The sequence below is a fragment of the Tauraco erythrolophus genome, chromosome 4 (genome assembly GCF_009769465.1).
Source record: "Tauraco erythrolophus isolate bTauEry1 chromosome 4, bTauEry1.pri, whole genome shotgun sequence".
In the NCBI taxonomy this organism is placed as follows: Eukaryota; Metazoa; Chordata; class Aves; order Musophagiformes; family Musophagidae; genus Tauraco; species Tauraco erythrolophus.
In genome coordinates this window covers 14,699,381-14,718,189 of record NC_141468.1, presented here as the reverse complement: position 1 = coordinate 14,718,189, position 18,809 = coordinate 14,699,381, and the positions used below count along the sequence as shown (strand labels likewise).

The window sequence follows — 18,809 nt, the reverse complement described above, 5'->3', positions numbered from 1 at the left end:
TCCGGGCCGCTTATCCCGCGGCACGCCGCCGCCGCCGCCCCGGAAGCACTCGGCGGGCGCCTCCATGCGCCGGCTCCTGGCAACCGGCGCGGCGAGGCGAGCGCGGCCCGGCGCCCAGCATCGAGGCTCAGTGCGGCCCGGCGCTCGCCGCCGCCATGCTGCGGGGCGCGCAGGAGGGGCAGGGCACGGCCGTCACCAGGGCGCTGTCGGCCGGTGGGTACCGCCGGCCTCGCGGGCGGGGGGCGGGAGCGGCCCGGCCGCGGGGCTGCAGCCGGTGCCGAGCCGCGGCCGGCGGCGGCGGCAGCACGTTGGAGGCGGGGGATGGGGCTTTGCTGCCGGGATCTCCCGCTGCCGCCCGTCCCGCCGGGCATCCCGCCGCCGCTGCTCTCGCGACCGGCGCTTCCCCCGGTTTGAGCGAGCGCGTTCCGTGGGAACAAACCCGCTCCTCGAGCGCCTGCTTAGGCGTTGGAGTTGAAAACCGTCTGTCCCTGAAGAACTTTCCCGTTTGTTTTGCTTTGCTGCTGTCCTCTCACGTGTTGCATCTGCCTCGGTGCTCTTTCGGGTCCGCGTGTGAGCAACAAGTCCGGAGGGAGCGGTCTGGAAAAGGGGCAGCGGCAGCGCAGAGAAAGTCAATCCGAATTTCGTATTTCTGTCGCAGTTATCTCCTTTATTACCAAAGCAAGCAAGATATTAAATGCCATTGAACACGTGCATTCCTTTAACTTGAAAGTACCTTTCAAGATTTGAGAACGCAGTGGAGTGTTGGGAGGTACTGTCTGATGGGCACGTCTTCTGGTTCTTGCAATCTTTAAAGCAGTCTGGTGGTTTTAGAAGATTTGGCAATCTGTAGCCTTGTGTGATGCAGTGCTTTTATGGCTTTGATGGGGTTTAATTAAAAAAAAAAGAAAAGAGTAAACCACAGAAGGTGAAGTTGCTTTTATGTTTTTGCTTATAGCATCAGTACTCTGTCAAGTGGAACCTGTGGGAAGATGGTTTGAAGCATTTATTAAGAGGAGAAACATAAATGTTTCTGCCTCTTTCCAGGAGCTAGAAGATGAGAAGGAACTTTCTGAAGAATCAGGGGATGAAGAATTGCAGCTTGAAGAATTTCCTATGTTAAAAACGCTTGATCCAAAAGACTGGAAGGTATTCTGTTAATATAGATTAGTGTTAATTACTTTGCTGGAAATCTCTTGTCAAAGTTATCTGCCATTCCCAGCTGTTAAAGATCCCCTTCCTCCTCCCCTCCTAAGCCTGTCTGAGTTGGTTTGTGCCTCTTAGTGTCACAGCTGGGTTTGTCCTTTCAACACATAACCAGTTGATGAAGGCAAACTCAAGTGCGCATCAGGATAAGATCTTAGTCTTGAAGTGTTGTTTTTCATTTTACTGCCTGTAAGCAGAGAAAGTGTCTCTTCTCCCTGTTACAGCCTCCCTCATTCTAGAATTGTTAGCGCTCTTAATATTAAAGGCAGCAATTCACTTTTCCAATAATTGAACTTTCTAGAATTCAGTGTTTTAATCCAATTTAGATTAAGCTACTTGAATTTCTGTAACAGTGGTTTAATTTATTGATATTTGATTATTCAATAATTACGACATTTATGACAATTGTTCCTTTTCCTAGTATTTAGGAATTTATCTAGTATTTTATTTCCTGCCTTTTCCTAGTATTTATTGAGAGAGGGAAGAATTCTGCCTCTTGCTTTTAAAAGATGAGGAGGAGAACTGTTTCTCTGCATGTGTTGTGTCGTGGTTTTTTAGGTCTCATTTATCAGTGTTTATTAGGATTGTCTTTTTTTTTGTTTTTCCCTCAGAATCAAGACCATTATGCAGTTCTTGGGCTGGGAAATATACGATACAGGGCTACTCAGAAACAAATCAAAGCAGCTCGTAAGTACCTTTCCTTCATAAGCATACCTTTCTTTCAGATATGCACAAGTGTTTTCCACGTGAAAATACATACATGTCATGAACAAGCTTTTTACTATTTCACAGGCCTGAAAATGCCTGCTTTTTGATTTGTGTTGCTTACCAGCTTCCTAAATTCACATCACAGCTGCAGAATCCACAGGCCTAAAGCTAGGGAATTCAAAAATTTCACCGAGTTCAGATCTCAGCTTTCTTGCCTATGTTTTTTGTCAACAACCTTGAGACTATAACTGTACATGTCTTTATTTTTGAGTCTGCAGCCAGGCTCAGCGAAAGGCAGAGAAATACAACTAGCCCTGCCCTATGTATTTCAATAGGTTGGTACCTTAAAGCCCTCTTACAGTGGTTAGCTGCCACATTAATGCTAGTGAATGTTTAAAAAGTATGCTGCTGTTATCATTCTGGTTAGACTGAGCATTGCATGGGAATGGAGAAGCAGCTTTTGAATTTTCAAGTGTTCAAGTTACTGAAAGTTACTTAGGCCACTGAGAAGCTGAGGTTTGCTCTTCTTTGGTCATTTTACCATGTGAAAACTGTAGAGTTTCTGTGGCTGGATCTCTGGGATATTACCAAGCCATTAAAAATGGAATCTGTGAGGTTAAGTTTCCTTGACATTTTGGGTAAGTAGACGATAGAACTTGGAAGTGCCAGTGTGCTGCTTAGTGATATCACGGGCCTGTGTCTTAAATCATGACATGATTTAGAAACGCATGCAGGTGAGTGAGGACGTTTTATGGTACTTACATATGAAGGAACAACGTGTTGGGCTTCAGAACATTTCTTTCTAGAAAGCAATGTGACCAAGAGTTGACTTTGCAAGAAGGATGCAAGTATTTAGTGGAGGAAGATTTAAAAGTAATCTGAAGATTGTTCAATAGCCTTTATGAAATAAGCTGCTGATTTTGTGAGTTGATCTTGCAAACAATTGCCTGTATTGTACTGTTGTGAGTACATTCGCTGTCCCCAGTGAAACCACAGATACTCCCAAATGAAAACGGGTGAAAATCAACAAATTAACAACTTGCACAGGAAATTATGTTGCCTCAGGTATGTGTCGCTTAGCAGTGCCACCGTGGAGCATGTGCTAATATAGCATAGAGAAACACCTATTCTGGTAATGGTTAGTGGTCTCACTAATCTTGTTGAGCAAGAACTGAGGCATCTCTCTCTTTAGGATCCTAACAGTCGTCAATTACTACGTGGTGGTATAGAGATGTGAGACTTTCTCGCCAGTATATACTGTGCTTTGCCTGTTTTTAATAAGGATTCTGATTTGTTTCTCAAAAGGCATGTTGCTGTAGCTACTTACATGATTATCTTCTCTCTGGTATTTTGTAGGGAGCCAAGAAGCTACGTTTTATGTTGTATGATAATATAGCTAGACCTTTTGGCAAAGAAGTTGGTTTAAAATTTGGTTTTGTTGTTTAAACACTAAGACAGTCTTAGTAGCAGCTTTAGTAGATACTCGATGTGTGTTAGTTGTATCTTAGGAGTTAAGGCCTAGGTAGAGAGAGAACTTGACCCCAAAGTCTTGTGTGTGTGCTTAGTGTTATCCATGGGTGAGTGCAGCAGTCTTCACAGGCTGGTGCTTCCTTGCTAAATTTAATATTGGATTGTGTTCAGAACTTGAGTAAAGAAAATGAAAATTATATTCTAGTCATCTGAACTACTTTACTTTTCAGTAGAAATAACAACTAAAATTATGTTAATTATTTTTCTTTCTTTCTTCGGTATGATTGCACAGGTAATTGTACAATCTTGCGTAATTAAAGTCCTGAAACTGCATCATGCTTTTTGAAGCTAACTGTACACTTACAGTTACTGAGGCACTTTGCTATGCATAATATTAGAGTTAAGTCCCAGGAACTGGAATAAGTCCCAGGAAATCTGTACTACTTCAGCTGATGAAGGTGGAATAGAGTTTCTGAGTTGGGGTTATTTTGTGTCACAGCAAAGATGAAAAAAATTTAATTCTGACAATAGTATTAAATCTAATTAGAGAAATGTCAATTGGAATTATTGTATTATTTTGTCCTTTGTGAGAAATAATCGTTTAATGATGAAGTGTTTCTAAGCATAATGCATCTATTTGCTAGATAAATCCATGGTTTTGAAACATCATCCAGACAAGCGAAAAGCTGCAGGGGAACAGATAGGAGAAGGTGATAATGATTATTTTACGTGCATAACTAAAGGTAAGCTGTTGATGTCTTTTATTAGATCCTCTCTCAATCTACTTGATAACGTGAAATGTATTTGTAGTGCTTTATTAGGCTTTTAAAGAATTGTCAGTTACTAAAAAGCCAGAGAAGTTCTCCATTTTAGAAAAGAGCCTCAGTAAATAGAGATCACGTTAATACAACTTCCCTCTGGGTAGAAGCAGTATGGGAATGCAGCCGATAGACGTTTGTCTGCTATGCCACTTGGGTGACAAAACGTGAACGCTTGTAGCAGCCTATTCAGAGATGAACCACTAGAGGTAGCCACAAACCTGGGATAAACTGGTGTGCTATAAAGTAATTCCCTGAAGACAGCAACAGCAAGTGGAAAATCTGAATTTTAATGCGCTTACTCTGCCAGCAGAGCATCTGTTGATTCAACATAGGATATCAGTTTCTTCAGCTGCTCTTTTTGCCCTGGTGACTGAGTAAACTCAATTGAATAACATTTCCCTTCTTGCTTGGTGACCTAGAACATCACTGCTGGCCCATTCCAGAACTATAGGGAGTGTTCTAGGTGTGTGACTTATGCCTTTAGAAATGCTTTGGAGTTTGGCTTCTTTGTTTATTTTAAACAGTATTTTTTTACTCAATAAGGTCAGGGCAGAGGGGAAACCTTGGAATTTGTGTGTTCTAAACTTTCTTCTTCTGAGTGTTTTCTTACAATACTAGTTAAAATGTTAGATGATATGTTAGTCAAGCTAATGTTGTTTTCAGTTGTCTTTCAAGTCATACTAAAACTTCTCGAAAGTAAAGAAACACAATTGGCTGAAACCAGACTTTTTTTGAGATCACGTTGACAATATCACATGAATCACGACTTTCTTTCAATTTGAAACAGGAGAAAAATCCTAACATCTGAAAATTAGTGGGGATACCTGTTACCCATCTGTTCTAATCATTTACTGACCTTTACGAGAGCATTGGGAAAGCCATCTTCAAAGGGAAATTAAGATCTTCAAGCAACGTAGAATTGCAGGCAAATGAAGTTCTGCTATGGGCTGCAGCTGCCTAGTCAGCCAAAGGAAAAAAATTTTTCCTTCGTTTCAGTCCTGACAGAAGCTAGCAGATGTTTATAATAAGAACACCTTGCACCTAAATTCAGGAATATGCTCTGTGTTCTACATGCAAGGAGCAATGTATGTTTCCCCTTAACTGCTTACAGTCTAAGGATAAACAAAAAGGAAAGCACAATGACACGGAAGAGGAGTAATCCTTCCAAGCAGTACATTAGAGGAAAGAAATGCAGTGGTAGGGAAAGGGAATCTGGAGTAGAAGCAAGTGGTAATGGAATGGAGAGAAGAAACTGAGAAAGGCAGGAGTATATAAGTGGGATTCAGGGCTGGTTCTGACAAAGGAATGAGTGGGAGTTACAGGGCTGGAAGAACCAAGTATGTGGGAGTAGAATTGGGGATCTGTATGGAAGAGATATCTCTTAAGTGGAAGAGGAACCAACAGATGTGCACAGAATTTCTCGCATCAGGAAAATGGTATGAGTGTTATTGAAACTCCTGGCTTGCAATGTGGAGGATAATTGGGATCATTTAGTTGGTATTGGCAGAGGGAAATCCTTTCCTAGAGGGGAAGGGAAGACTGGCAGACAGCAGCTCATTGGTGGTCCTTTGCATTCCTTCCTCTCTCCATTAACATGCACAGTGAGATCAGTTTACAGAACCACAGAGCTCCTCCAGCTTGTCACTTTCTAGATCTGACCTTCACGGTGCAGTGTTCCTTGTCCAGGGATGCAGTCAGAGAAGCTCATGAACGATGGCAACACGAATTTGATTCCTTTGATGACTTTTCACTCCTATTGAAAAACAGCGGGTATTGTAGAACTGACAGACAAAGTAATTCCACACTTCCCTGAGAGAAAACAAGCGTTTACTGAAGCTACAATGTGTGTGATTTCCAGGTTATAAGATCCAGTAATGTGATGCTCCCCAACTGCAGGACTGTAAAACCAGGAAAACTGGGAGTCTGTGTGTGTTTTGGCTAGTAGCTATGTGGTGCTTTATGTTCTTTCCAAGTCTGAGTGCAAGTTCATCATGAACTGCAAAAATTCTAATGAATGGCTCTTGTTCTTGCCAGTTCTGACATCACATTAACTCAGGACTGCTTTTCCTATGCAGGCTATCCTATGCCTGTCTTAGTAGACTGTTTTTTGTAAGTTTATCTGCAAGGATCTTGTGTAGGATAAAAGCTTGAAGACACCATGCCCGAACTCCTAGTCTCTGAACTGAGTATTCTGCTATAAAATGATTTTAAATATAATCTGGTTTGTTACATCATAACGGTTAAATGTGTTGTTTTTCATAAACACGTTCCTCCTACTTAGTTCAACAGAAATTGACAGCGATGCTATTTGGTGTCACTAAAATAATAATTAAATGTCAAGCTGTAAAGAATGATAGATCCAACACAGGTCTGAGAGCATCTTTTTAAGCATTTCAAACCTTTTCTGTAACATTCCCACCTTGTGGGAAAGACTTACTTTAGTCTTATGTTTTATGTCTGGTAACTTTTTTTTTAGCTTATGAAATATTATCTGATCCCGTGAAACGACGAGCATTTAACAGCATAGACCCTACTTTTGATAACTCTGTACCTTCCAAAAGTGAAGCAAAGGAAAACTTCTTTGAAGTTTTTTCTCCAGTTTTCGAAAGAAATGCTAGGTAAGCTCTGTCAGACTGCCTTTGCTGTTGCTGGAGAATCAGCATTTGCCAACTCTTCTGGCATTGTTTTTGTAACAGGTGTGATTTTAAGGGATGCTGAGGTGCGTTAATTTGCTAGAAATGTAATGCAAGTAAAATAGTGCATTCTCTATTATTTCATTTTAAAATAATCTCAACTGTCACACCGGCAGCATTGAGTTTGACTCATGAAACTTTAAAAAAAAAAGTCTGTTCTCAGCTCTATCTTACTGTCCTTTTTGTACAACACATTGTTTCATCTTCAAATTATTTACTATACCAAGTGTGTGTATGCTACTGACTAAAAATACCTTTTTTATGATTTTCTTATGAGGGTGAGACATTAACAGAAGACAATAGTTATGTTCACAATTTAGCTGGTTAAAAGAGAAGATAAATGTAACTATCAATATTTGGTGGTTCTCTCTTAAGGTGTGTGACTTTTTTTCTGCATTTGATTCATGCTTGCCAATTAACTTTGTATTAAGGCTGTCATGATAGAAGTCTATTTCACCTTTTACCTGTATGAGGAAAAAAAAAACCACAAATGTTTACTGCATGAGGCACTTTGCAACATGTTCTGAACAATCTTGATTATTTAAAGTACATTTATTGAACCTTTTATCAAATATTCCAGAGTTTCAGACCCGGATCTGTGGTTGTCAGATGGTTGTTCCCTTTTCTGCTTGGAAATAGATGCTATGTCATGGAATAACAAATTCTAGAGCCTATAGAAGATTTCTCTTTGTAGGGAGAAATGGAATGGAGGCAGAGCATGTGTTATCCCTCGTGCGCCATTAGAATATGTGGGAAACTTCCTGTAGGCTACTACAGGGCTGTTACTCACAGAGCACCTTTTGTCCACTTTCTGTAACTTCTCTACCAGGAGAATGTGTGTGGAGAATTGAGTGTCTACAAAGATAGCTTGTGCTCATCAGGTCTCCTTGTAGGCACACCAAATTTGGCAGAAGGAGTTTGCTCTTCTGAGGGAGCTCCCTAAAAAAGGCCTGATCTGGAGGATGTTTAGAAGGAACTCTCCTGTTCTTTTCTTCTTTCCTCGTGCCCCTCTGTGTTGGTGGGAGGGAGCCTCTGATTTGGTATTTTGATTCTGTACTTAACATGTGCCATGTTATGAAGTAAGATTATATATATATTATTTCTTGAATATATCTATTTATTTTCAGGTGGTCAAATAAGAAAAATGTTCCTAAACTTGGGGACATGAACTCATCATTTGAAGAGGTAGATGCATTCTATTCATTTTGGTAAGTTAGCTGATATCTCCATTGCTGTTCACAGAATTCAAGACACGTGATACAAAGGGTTTGCAGACCCTTTTGTATGTAGGTTGTTGGCTGTGGTCTGTTCTGACCTAGCAAGGTCAGAAATTACCCCACAGATGTTTAGTGCCTTCCACCAACTGAGCTGGCTTTCCCCGAGCTCATACATCTGCGTTGTGAATTCACAGTTACAGCAGGAGCTTCCTACAGTTCTCTGACCACAATGGGTTGAACCAAGTTGACCCACACTAGAAGGAGGAGGGTTCATCTCACCTAACTTGTGTTTTCAGTGGAGGCATCTACTAGGTATTTAAGCTCCCCTAGTTAAGGGAGGGTCTATCTAGTCCAATAAAGTCAGCAGACTCATGGCTTGACTTATCTGCTAAATATGGATGCTTGTATTAATTAATCTCTGAACTCTACAGACTGCACTATATCTCTGCTGCCTATAATGGGACCTTAGACAACTGCACTGTAGACATTTAGAGTTGGTGAGACTGATCCCATCCTAAAATACACGCTGCCCTACAGTACAGACAGATGTACATCAGTACTTTCAATGGCATCTTGTGTTTCGACTTAACACAGTGGAATCATTGTAGGTGCAGTATAATCATAAATTATGTATTATAAATTGTAAATAACAGTATGATTGGCTACAAACACCTAATAGTAAAAAAGGTAGATTATCTGCAATAGTTCTGCTGGTTTGTTTTTTTATTCATTCTTCTTGTTTTTTTTTTTAATTCTTGGTGGGTTTTATTTGTTTATTTACTATAGGTACAATTTTGATTCTTGGAGAGAGTTTTCCTATTTAGATGAAGAGGAAAAAGAAAAAGCAGAATGGTATGTAAGTAAAAAGAAATTTGACAGGAGACTGAGAGATTGATACAGCAAAATTTTTCCAACTTTTTATTAGACTGTAAGTCATTGGAGGAAAGATAGCTGAACCAAGAGTGAATTCCAGTCTGCCAGCTTAGTGATGGACTTGAACTGGACTGACTGTTGGCTTTTCTTTGTCTTATTTGTGTAATTGAAATTGTTCTTGCTTGCATCACGGAGGTGTTTCTGAGGTGCTTTGAAATGTGTGCTCATTTTAAGTTCCAGCAAGTCCCAAACACAGGTGGAACTTGAAGCCAGAACAGAGTGGAAGAGTAAGGAGATGACATTTCTCTCTCCAACTCTTTATTAGACTGTGCTGAGACAAGTGATACTTTCTAGAATTTAAGGAGATCAATACTGATGGCTTGATGTTAGTAAAAATTGTGTATTTGCTGATGTCCTGATAGTTGCTGAATTACTCAGACCATGTTGCCATTGGAAAATACATTCTATTTTTATCCTTCCTACAGTTCTAAACACAGAATGCTCAATTTAAGCACTGAATCGTTTAGTCTAGCATGTATTTCACAGGACGCAACCTTGTCATCTTTGTATAACCGTAACTTGCATTGTGTGAACCTCTTCTTCCAAGTTTGAATAAAAATCAATTTTGTAGATAGATTCAGGGGTTGGGTTGCTTTATGGCTAAAAACTGTGCCATGTTGAGGCTACAGCAAGGCATACGTTCCTTTTATGCCTTTTCCTGCTATTAAATTTTTTGAGCCTCTCTGGACCAAACGTTCTCTCTCCTGTGAAGGTTCTGTGAAGGCACTGTAATCACTTCCATACCACTTGTATTTTTGATAAATAGAACATATTAATCTCTAGGCTCCTTACTGGGGGAACGCTTTTGAATTATTTTCATAGCTCTTTTTTGTGTTTATTCCTGTCATTAGAGTCTTTTCAAAAATGTTTTAGACAAATGGTACATAGTGTGCTGTACTTGAGAGAACTATGTTTCTGCTTCTCTTCAGATGGTCATGATTCTTGTTATCCCTTCTTACCAAAAGTGATGTTGCTTCTGTTTTAGTCTATTAAAGGATTTTAGTCTGCTCATAGTAGTCTACTCCGTTATGGGGATTGTTTTCTTTGTTCTGAGGTATATTGTTCTGTATTTGGTTGTATGGGTGAGCATATAGACCCCCACTAAAAATCTGCCTCTTTATTGACAGCACTGACAAATATTATCAGATTACTTAGTCAGCCAATTTTTAATCTATTTAACTTGAGCTGTATTTTACTGGAGTTAATCTGGCATGATTTTGGCGGAGTGTATCAGTACTTCATAGAAGGTGTTCCTTTTGTGCAGATGGATTTACTTGACGTGATTTATATTCTGTAAAATGGAGATGATTGACATTGATTGTATTGCTGCCCTTGTACACCAGCATTTCAGTTGTTTTGCTTGGGTTCAGTGTTAGGTCAACAAGTGGATTGCATTTTGAAAGTTAAGTCCATGATCTCATTCCCTGCAATGACAGATAAACAGCTTGTTTTGTCAGATGTTTTGAAGGTTTATGCAATTGTGTAAACGCTTGGTGTTTTTGACATGAGCTTGGGGCCTGGAACTTCTTTTTTTGAAGGCTATTTTTGAAGTATTCAGAAAAGAGCATCTGTGTGGGGAAGCTTTTCAAAAAAATTTTCTTGTTGAATTTCTAACAGACTGACACTGTAGATGTATTAGCACTGAACTAACTACGCTTTCCCTTTTTAGTCGAGATGAAAGGAGGTGGATTGAAAAGCAGAACAGAGCTGCCAGGGCATTGAGAAAAAAAGAAGAAATGAACAGAATTAGGACACTTGTAGGTGAGCATACCAACTGCTGATTTTTAAAGAGAGATTTGTTAACTAACAGTGGAAATCTCCTGTTTTTCTTTTGTACATGATGCATCCTTTCTTCTGCCAGACAATGCATACAGCTGTGATCCCAGGATAAAGAAATTTAAAGAGGAAGAAAAAGCAAAGAAAGAAGCAGAGAAGAAAGCAAAGGTAGAAGCAAAACGAAAAGAACAGGAGGCAAAAGAAAAAGTAAGTTAACTACTTTATCTGGGTTGAAAATCCCAGGTTCATTCACACCTGATCCACTGCTTCAGCTTCTAGATGTGTCAGAAAGCTACTGTTAGAATTATATTTTCTCTTTGGTCCCTGTGCAACAGGCAGTGCGGGACTGACAGCCTATTGAGAATGAGGAGAAAACAAGGAGCACAGATCTGAAACAAAAAAACTTCTAAAACTGAGCTTTGTTTTTTGCATACATTCCTCTGGTTTAGAGAGGCATTCATTACGTTCTGTGGCCTACTTTCCTTTTCCATAAAATGGATATAGCTGCTTGCCTTATGCATATGGTCTGTGAATCATTGTTCGGTATGAAACACTTTGAGGTAACATAACATATTTGATCAATACTAACAGTTTGGAAAAGATGACTCTGAAAACAGTACTAGGAATCAAAGGGAATTGTAAAGTGCTAAAAAGCTGACTTAAAGACAATACTGGAGCACTGCAAGATTTTATGTTAATAGTGATGCTGGAGGAATGTTGGACCACTGCATTTTTCCAAGCTTATACTCTTGGGGCAAGTGTAGGAAATTTCATACAGTTTTATATCTTCATTGTAAAGGAAGACAGGATTTATAAACTAGGGGTCCTCATAGTGAGTATTAATGTCAACTGGTATATGTTTCATCACCTCCCTCAAAATTCTTGGAAAACCAAACATTAAACTATTGATGTATTTAAAAAAAAAAAAAAAAACAAAACCCAAACAACGACTTGCCAAAACCAGAAACAGCACATACTGACTGACCCTGTAACAATGTGACTTTGAGGTTTTTTTTTTTGTTTTTCGCTTTTGATTGCAGCAAAGACAAGCAGAATTAGAAGCAGCACGGTTAGCAAAAGAAAAGGAGGAGGAAGAAGTTAGGCAACAAGCATTAGTAGCAAAAAAGGAAAAAGAGATACAGAAAAAAGCAATCAAGAAAGAAAGGCAAAAACTGAGAACGACATGCAAGGTATTTAAATATTATTATAGTGAAACACAGGTTACTTCAGTGAAATGAATGTTTGCTTAGATCAGACCCTATCAATGCTTGCTTGTTCTTAAGGCTGGAGATGGGTACAGCAAGTGGGTTTACTAAAAAGCAAAGTATTAAACCACATTAAACCATACGGTTTTAGTTATGAGTAAAACTGACCATACAGGTCCAAGCACAGCAGTGGCTGAAGAATGCTGTGTGTTAAGGCTTTGTCTGAAGGAACAGGACAGTAAAGTTCAGGAACTTTGTAGAACGTGTATTTCTGCTTCCAGAACTGGAATTACTTTTCTGATAATGAGGCAGATTGTGTTAAAATGATGGAGGAGGTGGAAAAGCTTTGTGATCGTCTTGAGCTAGCAAGGTAAGTCTTCCTGCTGCTGATTTTTGCGCATTTTGATACCCATCTTGCTACTAGCTATCTGTTGTAACTTAATAATTTATTTTTAGTCTGCAATGCTTGAATGAAGCACTTACATCCACAACAAGGGAAGGAGGAAAGGCGGCTGTAGTAAAACAGGTAATTATGCTGTCAAATCAAAATAACAGAATAATTTGATGTGTGAAATCTACATGACTAAATCGAAGTAAGATACAAGGTAGCTGCTGTGGAACCCTGCCCATTAAACACAAAGACCTGAGTTTGAGAGTCCCCAGGCAGACTTGATCTCTGCTCCATTTTATGCAGTGCAGTTCATGGCTGGTGAAATAACCAGGGCCAGCTGAGGAAAAAATCTGTGTTTTTAATTAGTAAAGGACACAAAACCTACCATTTGTACAGTACACAGAAATCGTAGAGAAATTTAATTTTGCCGAACAACAGGTAGCAGTTACCTAGAGGGGAAGGAGGGCAGTCTTAGCCTGTTCTGTTACACAAGAAAAATCCTAGTCTAGTATCCATGACCTGGGGCTAGATCCACAAAAGGACTTAAGTGCTGCAGGCTGTAGGAACTGGAAGGGCCATCGGGTTGGATACCAAGGTATGTGGAAAGCAAGACACTTGGGATCAAGATTTACAAAACTCAGCAAGGATTTGCCTGAATTTGCCAGCAGGAAAAAACATTTGGACTAGTAAGGCTGAACCCATGTCCTGCATTAAGAATAAGGTGCTTTCTCTCATCCGCTTTGGATTCACAGTTGTGAACTTTTCTGGTGGGAAGATCATCTGTCCCCATCCCAGGGTCAGGTTTACTCATCAGACAACTTAAGACTCAAATCCTTTGTGTTCTACAGGGGAATGAATCCAGTCTCCAGAACAGTGTTCCAGACGTGGAACAGTTGCCTTTCTGTCTCTCTGTTAAAACTATTCAACTTTTGCATTAATAAAAATTATCTATCAGATAATCTTCCTGGTAAAAGTGAAGTTTTATTATGAGATGGGTTTCTTGCTCTCCATTTTGAGCATCTTGCCAACAGGCGTACGTGCATAGCTGTTTTAACATTGCAAAGACTAGACTGGGCATACTCAGAAGCAGATACATTAAAGACATGTCACACCACAGTCTCAAGATGTGATTACAGTTCACAAAGCTGTGTGATGGATAACCTAAGTTCTGCCAAATTGCTTCCTAACAAACTGTGCATGGCCATCTAACCCTGAGCAAGCACTCTGTAACTAGTCTGGGTTGTTGCAGTTAATGCTAACTTAGTACAACCATAGTAACTGAGAATTCCTGGCACAACCAGGCTTAGGTGGCAGTTAGGTTGGAAGATGTAGGAATCAGTGTATTCAACACGGATGTTTAACTGCCCTCACTAGTCACTTAAGGTTCTTGATACTTTTGTGGATCTGTCCCTGTAAGTCAGGTGTTAGCCTGGACATTCACGATAGATTCTGAAGTTTTGCCTTAATTCTGGGAGTGTTCATTTAATTTCCTAGTGAACTTGTGATGGATTCCTGCTGTAGCTCCTGATCTGGGATGGCTAAATTTGTGCATGAGATGGAGGAGCTTATCTGCTCCAGTATTATTTCCATCCATTTCCTTATGTATAGTGTACAGAACACAAACTAAGCAAAATTCAAGGCTCAAAGCAATTCCAGAGAGAGGGATTTGTGTCACTGTAAAAATAAATACATAAATAATGCTTGTTTACAATCCTTCAGATAGAAGAAATAAATGAACAAATAAGGCGAGAGAAAGAAGAGGCAGAAGCTCGTATGCGCCAAGCAATGAAGAGTTCAGAAAAGTCAACCACTGGTGGTGGAGGGGGAAGCAAAAATTGGCCCGAAGATGATTTACAGTTGTTAATTAAAGCTGTGAACCTCTTCCCAGCAGGGACTAACTCAAGGTACTTCTCAGGTTTGGTGTTAAAAGCCCTACTAACAATTTTTAATTGAAAAACAAGCATAATACAACTTATTTTCAGACCATCCTAAGTATGATGTCAGCATAACATCTGGCGACTAAACATGTTGGCGACTAAACTGGTGAAGGGGCTGGAAAATAAAACTTATGAGGAGTGGCTGAGGGAATTGGGGCTGTTTAGCCTAAAGAAGAGGAGGCTGAGGGGAGACCTGATTATGGCCTACAAGTACTTGAGGAGGGATGGTGGGGAGGTGGGGGAAGGGCTCTTTACATTAGTGATGGGTGACAGAACAAGAGGAAATGGGTATAAGCTTAGTCAGGGGAGGTTCAGGTTGGATGTTAGAAAGAATTTCTTCTCTGAAAGGGTTGCCAGCCACTGGAATAGGCTGCCCAGGGAGGTGGTTGAGTCCCCATCCCTGGATGTGTTTAAGAAAAGGGTGGATGTACTGCTTAGGGACATGGTTTAATGGGGGATTAGGGACGGTTGGACTGGATGATCTCCAAGGTCTTTTCCAACCTAGAAATTCTATGATTCTATAAGGACTCCCTAAACAACTTATTCTTCCTTGACTGTTGAGCAGCCTGTGGTTGGTCTTCATAGTTCCATGCTCTACTTGTCACTGGAGTTAGCTCTGGCTGTGTATTGTCTCCCCCCAAACTTGGGCCTCAGTCCATCAGCAAGATTGTGCCAAGGTGCATGTTTGCACTGGGCTTACTACAGGAAAGGCTCCAGTCATTAAAGCAGAGAACAAAAGTGCACAGTGAGGATGATGCAGCTGGGTGGGAATACAAGTGTGTATGGTAATTCTAGTAGCTTCAGAATGAACATGAGGCTGGTTTCTCCTCTACACGGTAGGGAGAAAACAGCCAGAGATAGAAGTTAACTGCCCCAGCTCTCTTTAGGGAAAAGTTGGGCAAAAAGGGAAAGGCTGGGATTCATAGAAAGCAGCACTTGCAAACAGCTTACTAATAAGCATCATGAACAGCAGCATGCCTTAATTCCTGTCCTTTCCCAGGAGTGAAATGCCTTCTTCCACTTAGGATTCGCAGATTTGAAGCCTCCATTACAAGATTTAGTTGCTTAGTTTTTAAAAAAACACAACCAAACAAAACGAAAAAAGCCCCAAGCAGCTGTCCTACTCTTTATGGAGATAACGATACCAGTACTATTTCTGCACCACAGCTCAGCAGTTAAGCGTACTCATTGAGGGGACATGCTCAGATATGATCCTTCTGTCTGATCTGGAGCAGATACTCCCTTCCATTTCTAAGAATGCACTAGGAATAATTTTGGGGCTAGGGCTGTTCCAGCTCTCTCCTGTTGAAGCCCCTTTATCTGATGTCTGGGTATTCTTCTGGGGGGCTGTGGATACAGGGTTAGTAACTTCTAGCCCTTTCAGTGCAACCTGCAGTATTTAATGTCAGAGCTATTTAGGGAATCCAGGAAAGCAACAGGTGAGCAGAGTTTTGAGGATTAGAGGTTTGCACTTACACACTTACATTCTACCCCGTCCTTTTTGTGTATCAGAAGTCAAGAAGTTCACTCAAGCTGACTGAATTCTTAAGGGAAACATCTGCATTTAGTGAAATTAAACTGAAAGCTTTCCAGAATAGTTACCATGAGAGTTCATATGTATTTAAGTGTGATGAAACTTACTCAGGAGTTGATATAAATGTGTACAGGAGCTTGGCCGTAGCTCATATGAAGAGAAGCTATTATGCACTATGCTGGCTTACTCTTTCTATTCTTGCTTTAGGTGGGAAGTCATTGCCAATTACATGAACTTGCACTCTACTACTGGAATAAAACGAACAGCAAAAGATGTCATCAATAAAGCAAAGAGCCTCCAGAAGCTTGGTATCTATATTACCTTATTTTTGTAAATAGGATGGTCTGCATGCTTCTATACAGCTTGATTTTCTTCCAACGGCATTGTGTTTCTACTATGAGGAAATCCTCTGTTTATCCTCAAAAGAAATGTAGCTCAGATAGAAGATTTAGAGGAGCATTTATGTGATTCAGTGTTTTCAGCCTCATGGCTATTGTGTAAGTCACCACCTCATGAGCAACTCCCAGGTATTCTCTTCATGTGATCCACAGATGTCTAGGCCACACGCGTGGCATAGGCTCCTCCACTCAGGGAGAGACAAATGGGCCTCTGACAACGCTCTCAACAAAGGAAGGCATCTAGAACAAGTGGAATTGATGAAGCTATAGTGACACTTTAAAAAGATGAATGAGATTCAGCATCAGTGTGAGACACCTGAATGAATGTGGCTCATCTCTTGTGGTAAATGGAGCCTAGAGAGCTCTGGGATAAGTTCTCAAGGAAAATCAAAACATTCCACTATAGAAGAAAAATGCAAAGTTTTCAAGAAGTTTCTCCATTCCAAACCACATACCTGCACAAGAAGGACCCAGGCTTCCCAGTGTTCCTGCCCCTCTGACACACTTGCACTCTGGGTAATAGAATTTTGTGCCATGGTCCTTACTTGAGACAATAATCCCTCTTGATTGAAGCTGAAGATTCAGGCTTAAGCTTAATAAGGAGAGAGTATTCATCTGAGCAGTATAAAGCAGGATAGAGGTTGGAGAGCCTGACACATTGAGTGAAGTTTATTGGACCCTGAAAGATATTTTTTTAATCTACCAACTTCTTTACCATCATTTTAAAAGAAGTAGGAATTAGGTTTTTTGATTATGTGATTATTGTAGACTAATAATCTGCTACACAATGTTTTTATTATTACAGCTCACTTTAATTTTGTTGCAATAATTACTCTGTTCCATGTCTATTGCTCATAGACCCTCATCAAAAAGATGATATAAACAAGAAGGCGTTTGACAAATTTAAAAAAGAACATGGTGTGGTGCCTCAGATGGACAGTGCTGCCCCCTCGGAACGATTTGAAGGTAAAGGTGAAAAGGGAGCCCTTCTTGCAGAGTTGTTGTCCCCTGTGCATCTTAGTAAGAACGTAATCCAGAACTTACTTAGGACTTGTTTACAAACAAACTTACCAACTGACAAACTTATGTAGTAAATAAGAAAGTGATCCAGGCTCTGTTCCTGGATGTGAGGGTTTCTGGTACGCATGGTACAAACCACAGTTAACTAGTGACAGTTCACCTTCATGGTGAGGCAACAGGAAAATCTGATGCTGAGATTATCTGTTCTGGTGCTATATTTTTGGTAAGAAGAGGCCTGACAGAATGCACTTGAGATACAGGATCATCCTACAGCTCAGCTTTGGTCTCCTGTTAAACCCCAAACACCTCCCATCAAATTATCCAGATGCTTGGAGAAGGCTGTTTCCTTACTAAGTGGTCCGTACTGAAATGCAAAAGCAAAAGCTACATTGCTGCCCTAATGATGTGGCTTCATTGTGGTAATCTGACCACAAAAGATGTTACCTAACTTCTCTGTACTTTATCTGAAGGTCCCAAGGGCCACTTGTCCAGCCAGCTTCAGAGTGGATTTTTTTTTTCTTTCAGGTTTTTAGCACCAGGTAGCTCTTAGGTCAGACTAGTTGTATCACAAAACCACAAGGATTTTAAATCAACTATAACAGATTTTACAGTATTTTCTTAGGTTTATCTCCTAGACTCCTTATTAAATATTTTTTTCCTTACTGTCATTTTTGCATTTAAAAACAGGCTCACCTTTAGATTCATCCCCTTGGACTACAGAAGAACAAAAGCTTTTAGAACAAGCATTGAAGACTTATCCAGTAAATACTCCTGAAAGATGGGAGAAAATAGCAGCAGCTGTTCCAGGCCGGTCAAAAAAAGACTGCATGAAGCGATATAAGGTAAGATACCTCATCTCCTTCTAGGATCACAATCAGCCCAGGTCTTCTCAGAATTCTTTGTGTTTACTGTTGCCTTCCCTATTGGAGATGGTATCTGACAACAGCAAACTAGCACAAGATGGAGCCTTATGGACAAACATTTTTTTTTTTTTCTTTTGGTAACTCAACCCCAAAAGAGCAGTAAAGAATAAGTTTTCCTCCATGAAAGTAATGGCTCTGGAAGCTGGGAAGGGAAGTCTGTCTCGTGAAATCTCTCTTACCACTTGACAGTAAGCTCTTGTAGATGGTGAAGTCCTATCCCTAGCTGCTTGTAGGTAAAGTACCTGCTACAGGGAAGTAGATGAGTATTGACCTTCCATTAATTTATTAGTTTCTAAGCAAAACTGATTTAAGGTATTAAACTGTCCTAGATTCCTCACTATGTTGACAGCTAGGGTGTTTCAGGCTCAGTAGAGGTAGTGTTCAAAACCACAGCATTGTTAACAAGTTCCACATTTAGATAAGCATCTTTTCTTTTTTGCCAACTCTCCAGGAACTCGTTGAAATGGTCAAGGCGAAGAAAGCTGCTCAAGAACAAGTGATGAATGCTACTAAAGTCAAGAAATGACTTTTACTGACAATCTTTGTTTTGTAATAAAAATGCAAATAACTGTACATGTTT

General features: G+C 40.2%; 1 protein-coding gene across 3 annotated transcripts; it reads left to right on the top strand.

The window, feature by feature from the left end:
* The first annotated feature begins 155 nt into the window (after positions 1–155).
* Positions 156–18,802, top strand: DNAJC2 (DnaJ heat shock protein family (Hsp40) member C2). 3 transcript variants are annotated; one of them, XM_086610060.1, is made up of 17 exons: positions 156–213; positions 956–1,146; positions 1,815–1,890; positions 4,026–4,124; positions 6,679–6,820; positions 8,023–8,103; positions 8,899–8,964; positions 10,715–10,806; positions 10,907–11,028; positions 11,862–12,011; positions 12,308–12,396; positions 12,483–12,552; positions 14,137–14,321; positions 16,096–16,196; positions 17,145–17,252; positions 17,994–18,148; positions 18,681–18,802. In XM_086610060.1, exons 1-17 carry the CDS (start codon positions 156–158, stop codon positions 18,753–18,755), a joined length of 1,860 nt encoding a protein of 619 aa, XP_086466186.1. In that variant the 3' UTR covers positions 18,756–18,802. The 3 variants fall into 3 exon arrangements, with proteins under 3 accessions (XP_086466186.1, XP_086466188.1, XP_086466187.1); XM_086610061.1 differs by having other exon boundaries at positions 183–213; positions 1,045–1,146; XM_086610062.1 differs by lacking the exons at positions 12,308–12,396; positions 12,483–12,552 and having other exon boundaries at positions 179–213.
* The last annotated feature ends 7 nt before the right edge of the window (positions 18,803–18,809 follow it).